The sequence below is a fragment of the Juglans regia genome, chromosome 2, assembly GCF_001411555.2.
Source record: "Juglans regia cultivar Chandler chromosome 2, Walnut 2.0, whole genome shotgun sequence".
Classification (NCBI taxonomy): domain Eukaryota; kingdom Viridiplantae; phylum Streptophyta; class Magnoliopsida; order Fagales; family Juglandaceae; genus Juglans; species Juglans regia.
The window spans coordinates 32348706-32354189 of record NC_049902.1 but is presented as its reverse complement, the minus strand read 5'-3'; the positions used below and the strand labels follow the sequence as shown (position 1 = coordinate 32354189).

At 38.7% G+C, this 5484-nt stretch overlaps 2 protein-coding genes across 8 annotated transcripts in view; one reads left to right on the top strand and one right to left on the bottom strand.

Moving 5' to 3' along the window:
• LOC109011090 (deoxyribodipyrimidine photo-lyase) overlaps window positions 1–5484 on the bottom strand; it is a 7970-nt gene extending 2486 nt beyond the window's left edge. For 2 of the 7 annotated variants that reach the window (XM_035685492.1, XM_035685494.1), the window contains exons 1-3: window positions 4957–5483; window positions 3764–4104; window positions 3500–3683 (exon numbers count right to left, since the gene is read on the bottom strand). In XM_035685492.1, coding sequence (XP_035541385.1) covers window positions 3500–3683; window positions 3764–4104; window positions 4957–5286 — 855 coding nt within the window. In that variant the 5' untranslated portion in view covers window positions 5287–5483. Of the gene's footprint in view, window positions 1–1145; window positions 1659–1861; window positions 1934–2022; window positions 2105–2795; window positions 2855–2994; window positions 3032–3114; window positions 3273–3442; window positions 3684–3763; window positions 4105–4956 lie in introns of those variants that run through there. The other 5 variants (XM_035685497.1, XM_018992154.2, XM_018992164.2 and 2 more) reach the window with 5 other exon arrangements.
• LOC118344539 (SNARE-interacting protein KEULE-like) lies at window positions 273–1067 on the top strand. Its single transcript, XM_035685505.1, has 3 exons — window positions 273–391; window positions 475–564; window positions 657–1067. The coding sequence occupies exons 1-3, from the start codon at window positions 275–277 to the stop codon at window positions 708–710; spliced, it is 261 nt and encodes an 86-aa protein (XP_035541398.1). The 5' UTR covers window positions 273–274; the 3' UTR covers window positions 711–1067.

The following is a 5484-nucleotide window of genomic DNA, read 5'->3' as shown; positions in this document are numbered from 1 at the left end:
CCCCCCCCTCCCCCCCAATCTTCTACCTCCACGTCCACAACCACCACTACCTACCACAACTTTTTGGTCCTTGTTAGTTTTAGCATAGAGATTTTTAAGTGACTAGAAAATTATTTGAGTTTCAAGAAAAAAAAAATAAAAATGAACCAATCATTTTTCCTAAATTAGATTTTTGTAAAAATCCTTTAAACTAAGAATATGTTTTGCATTGAAACAAACTATAGGAGAAGTTTGTTTCTCCTCCACTATTGTTTTATACTTTTTCGTAATTGTAATGTTAGTTTTCCTCCTGGTCTATAGTGATTCGATACTAAGACACGCATCTAGTGATTTTAAGAAGATGGGCCAGCGGATATTTGTATTTATTGTTGGTGGAGCTACTAGATCTGAGGTATGAAACCTGTTTCCATTCTACACAGTTATGATTGCTGCTTTTCTGGCTTATTGGTACTCATAAAACATACTCATCGTCAGCTTAGGGTTTGCCACAAGCTTACAACTAAATTGAAGAGGGAAGTTGTTCTAGGCTCATCAAGTCTTGATGATCCTCCACAATTTATTACGGTGATTTATTTCAATTCCAACTTTGGTTTAGCAGTTCTATCACTCCTTCCTCCTCTTATTAACCATGCCTTAAAAGTTGTATTTGATTGCAGAAATTGAAGATGTTGACAGCACATGAACTCTCCATCGATGATCTCCAGATATAATGCCAGTGGCTTAGGAGGAATGGAACGTGCTTCGCTTCAGTCTCGAATCCAATTTGTTTCAGTGACAATGCCGTCATTGAGATCCATTTTTTAACATACAATATAAAACTTTTGCCTTTCTCGTTGTCGCAGTGGTGCTGTATCTAGGATTTTTTTCAGATGAGAGCATTCTGCCTAGACTAGGTTCTTGCCTTCCGGCATTGTATTGTGATAAACGTGTTGGAGCCTTCCCACGTGTGTATAATGTTAGTTTTAAATCATGGTAAGAATTAATTGAGTCTTGTAAATGGAATTGATTAAGCCCGACAACAAAAATCTATAATCCTGTATAAATTTAAAACTGCTCTTTCGAGTTCAGTGGTTCTTTTACAGCATCAGGATTTGGTACTCTAGGCTACTTGCTGAAAAAGGTTTTCTAGAATTTTTCTCAAGAAATGCAGAACGGCCAATTCAGTTTGATGGAAGTTCTTGTGTTTCATATGGGGGAGGGGTGCATGTTACCTCTTACCTCCATGGTTACGTAAAGTTAAACATACAACTCAAGCTACAGACTAATTACGTTGCAAGTAAAAAAGAAGTCGGTAGCCATTCAAAATATAAAGGTTTGATGAATAGATCTCTGCAACACAATCTATCTATCATCTAAACTAGGTTTCTGGATCATCGGCCTTTCTTCCTTGGGGATACCAACTTAACTTCCTTCCACATATTTTGTCTTTCAAAATTACTCTTCATCTTCATTGTCGAACCCAATACTAACTACGGAGCTCCTTCACTTTCTGACTCTGCAAGCTTTCTGCTTTTCTCTTCTTAGTTTCACCCACCAGCCTTTTAGTATAAGCAATGTATCCATCCACATCAAATTTCCTTTTGCAACCTGCATAATTCATGTACCGTATTTTCCCAAAAACTGGACGTTCTTTCCAACCCTGAAATGCCAGCAACTAGCTAAGGATCATGTAAGATAAAGACTCATTGCCAATATTCAATCCAGTCATAATTTCTATTTAAGGTCCCTACCCGTTTATAGAAAGGTAGGGCTGCCTCAGATTTACATTTCATTCAGATTTCATTGGAAATAGGTGGCACTCATTTTCCTAAGAATAAGAGGTGTCTCTGTCATGGCTACAAAGAGAATGGTCAACCCATACCTGGTCATGAACGCCACATATTGACCACATGCAACCGACATATCCATTTGGATCCCTGCCATCTATTTCATACTGCACACGAAAGATATGAACAAAGAAAACTCGGTAAGACATTTGGTAAAAGCCTCCATTGAAGCACAACAAATCTGTAGTGAAAATACCTTGTCATTTAGATATATCGATATTTCAAGCGCTTCTTCGGGTGCTGTTGTCCACTCAAGAATCTTTTTTGCCCAATACATCCTGCAGTAGGTTTTTCAAACACATGTCAATAAAATATTGAAAATGAAGAAGTTATGAGAAGTAATAGATGTAAGATCCAAGAAAATCACAAGCTGTGTTCATGCAAGATAATGATTCAAGTTTTCAACCACCAAAATGAAGCAAATTCCACCCCTGTACATATTCATCAAGTGCAATAAATTGCATGACAAAACCATCACTGGAAAACGGCACAAGCAACCAGGGAATCAAAATTAAGAAGTATAAATTTTGATTGAGAAGGCTAAGGAAAAAACATGTAACCAACGACATACTATGACCTGTAACCACACTATTCCTCTGCCACAAGTGAGGGTGATTTAATAAAAATAATAGGGTACGGCCCTATTTTTTTTTTTTTTAAAAAAACTAAGGAAAAAACAGTAATACACCCCCATAAACACACGAAGCATGATGGAAGTAAACAAAGCAAGTAAAAAGGTGACTCCCTACTTCAAAACATTATAACTCGTAACCTGAATGGATAGAATAATTGATTCATGAAAGAAGATTCCTAAGATTATGTGATGCATCAACACATTGAGAAGTATAAAGAATACAAATCAATTATGGACCACAAAGTGAAGACTTTCTTCCAATTAGCATAGGCCAATTTAGTTGCAAGTAACATGAATCTCCACCACAAAAAGGGGTCCCAGAGGAAGTCACTTGCCGCATGAAACCATGCATCTTCCCATGGTAGACCATCTCCAACTGAGAAGCATTCCAAAGCTGAAATTCAAGCCATTAAGATTGTTATGTTACAACAGGCAACACATATAGATATAACTGAGACCAAAAACACTAAAAGAATTTGCGAACCGAAAGGAGACTCATTGATATTAATATAGGGGAAAAAAAACTCAGCTTACAGGATCAGCTGTTTGTGCCTTTTCCAATTGTTCCCTGCTGCAAATCCCATAATCATTTAGAAGTTTGAGAACTCTAGGAATGGAATCCGCATACAACAATTAAAGCATAGTTTGACTCACGTGTAGATATGTTCTCGCTTGTCAGAAGCATGGTCCATCAAGGTCTTACGTGCCCATTCCCATGCCCCTTTCAGTGAATCATAATGATGTTGGTAGAAACAGAAGTTATCAGCAAGTTCTCGGCGCACAATTAACTCCTCCAAGAATGTATCAACTGCCTTCAGAATAGCAGGTAGAAAATAGTTCAAGCTATCATTGATGCTATAAACCACTGAACAAAAAGCAATAAATAGACTCTTTTAAAACGCATGCTCATTTTTCTTAATCCCTATTCCATCAAAATATATAAAAGCTAAAACCCATGAAGCTGAGATTTGACACAACAAACCTGAGGACAAACTTTCCTGACCCTGCGAGCCTCTAAAGCACACCGCTGCGCAGATATTTGCCCAAAATGCAAGTATGGAGAGAGACAAGAAAGCCCTCTAGGTTTCAATGGATTATTCCTATCCGCTGAATAACCTTTCAACCTTTTCGTTAAGAACCCATTTTTACTTCCCACCAATACTTCCATTGCTGCCTTCTCCCCTGGTTCACACCACTCAACTTCAGGAACTTCTGCTCCTTTCCTAACATTACAGGATCATTATATCAACACTACAATTCCATAGAATCTCTCAAGGCAGCTCATTCAAATAAAGCATCTAACCTCAAAATATTGGCTATGAGGCCATCCCAATCAGTCGACAAAGTTGCACGGGTCCATTTTCTACTTGGAGGCTGCAAAGTAGGAAAATCAATGAGGTATTCTGGAAGCCTTTTATTTATCTTTCCCCTTATGGTCTTGGCGCTATACTCCAACTTCTCTGATGCCACCCAAGTAGGTACTATGTTGTGGGCATCAACTTCGTGAATGGTCACCAAATCACTCACCCTCTTGCAAATTTCCTCTTTACACCTCTGAATTTCACGTAAAGGTGAGAAGTCTGTGACTAAAAGGGAAGCCCCACATTCTCTTAAAAAATCTGGTATAGTCTTTTCAGCTTCTCCCTAAAGATATTCACCCACGAGATATAAGATTTGATACATATTGCATCATTTAGCTTCAAAGATTATGCAGAAAACCACAAGATTCTCAAACTTTAAATAGTTCCAAAACTCAAGCAATCCCTTCAAGTGAACCTAAACAGCCATATTTGAGTGGGTCAGTAAATTCTCCATAATTTTAACAAAGCCCCCCCAAAAAATGAAGCATATATTTGCTCCTTCAAAATTCACCCAACTCTCAAGTTCATTGCTTGAAAATTTTGCATGTCAAACTTGTCCCTATATTTTTCAAAAAATTCCGTTTGGAATTTATTTGAAGGCATTGTAGCGTACTCATAGAGTGATAAAATTAGATGAGGCATCAGTTTTTTTTATTACATTATATAACACTTCAACAACTAGTATGTCTAGTAAAAAACCAGTACTTTTTTTCCCTATAGTTTTATTAATCCTTGTTGCTGGCTAGGTAAAACAAAGCTTTTTAAAAGATACAAGATAAACTTGGCAGTTGGCACGCTAAATTTTTAAGGGGATAAAGTGAAATTCGGATGATTTTCAGATGCTGAATATATACATCAATAGGAAGATAAACCTATTGTTCCCTATCTGCTAAAAAAGGATGGTTTTCCCCAGAAATAGTTGCTGCAAAATTTTGAATGCGGTTCTTCTATATGACCACGATATTTCGATTGTTTCAAAACTGCCCCTATCGCACCAGTGCAAGTATTAAATCATGTTGTCAAGCAGCATTAGGTTTTTCTTTAGAATCTTTACTTTCATTCCTAGTTCCTACTCCTCGGAACCAAAACAAAAGGTGAACATAAAAGGCATTACAAATTTACACTTCCAACTTGCCTGAAACAAGAGGAATGGGATTTGAAGGGTCTCTTCGAGATCACCCTGCAGTTGTTTCAAACCCCTCAACATAAACCCTATCTGACGAGCTTTCGCCCCTAGAAACTGATCAAAAAGATTGAACGCCACAGCTACGGGTGCATTGGCCTTGTTACCCTGATCAATGGCGTGGATCAACGCCCAGTTGTCTCTGATCCTTTGGTCCCTGAACATCCAATACACAACAGGACCCACCGCCCCGTCCGATGCTCGCGATCGTTCCTTCAAAACCCTGATCCGGCCCGATTGTACGCAGGTCGAGTTGCTGGGGGGAGAAGATAAGGAGGCCATAGTTGAGAAGGCGTGGAAGAGGCTAACGTTCGCAGAGGGTTTAGCGAAATGTAGGAGGTGGTGGGGGTGGAGGATGACGCGTCCCACGATGCGGAGGTTAAGAGAACGACAAAGGGCGTCGCGTAAGACTGCAATTTTTGGAGGGTAACGAAGAAGAAAGGGGCAGAGACAGAGAGAGTCTAGAGTCTAGAGGAGGGA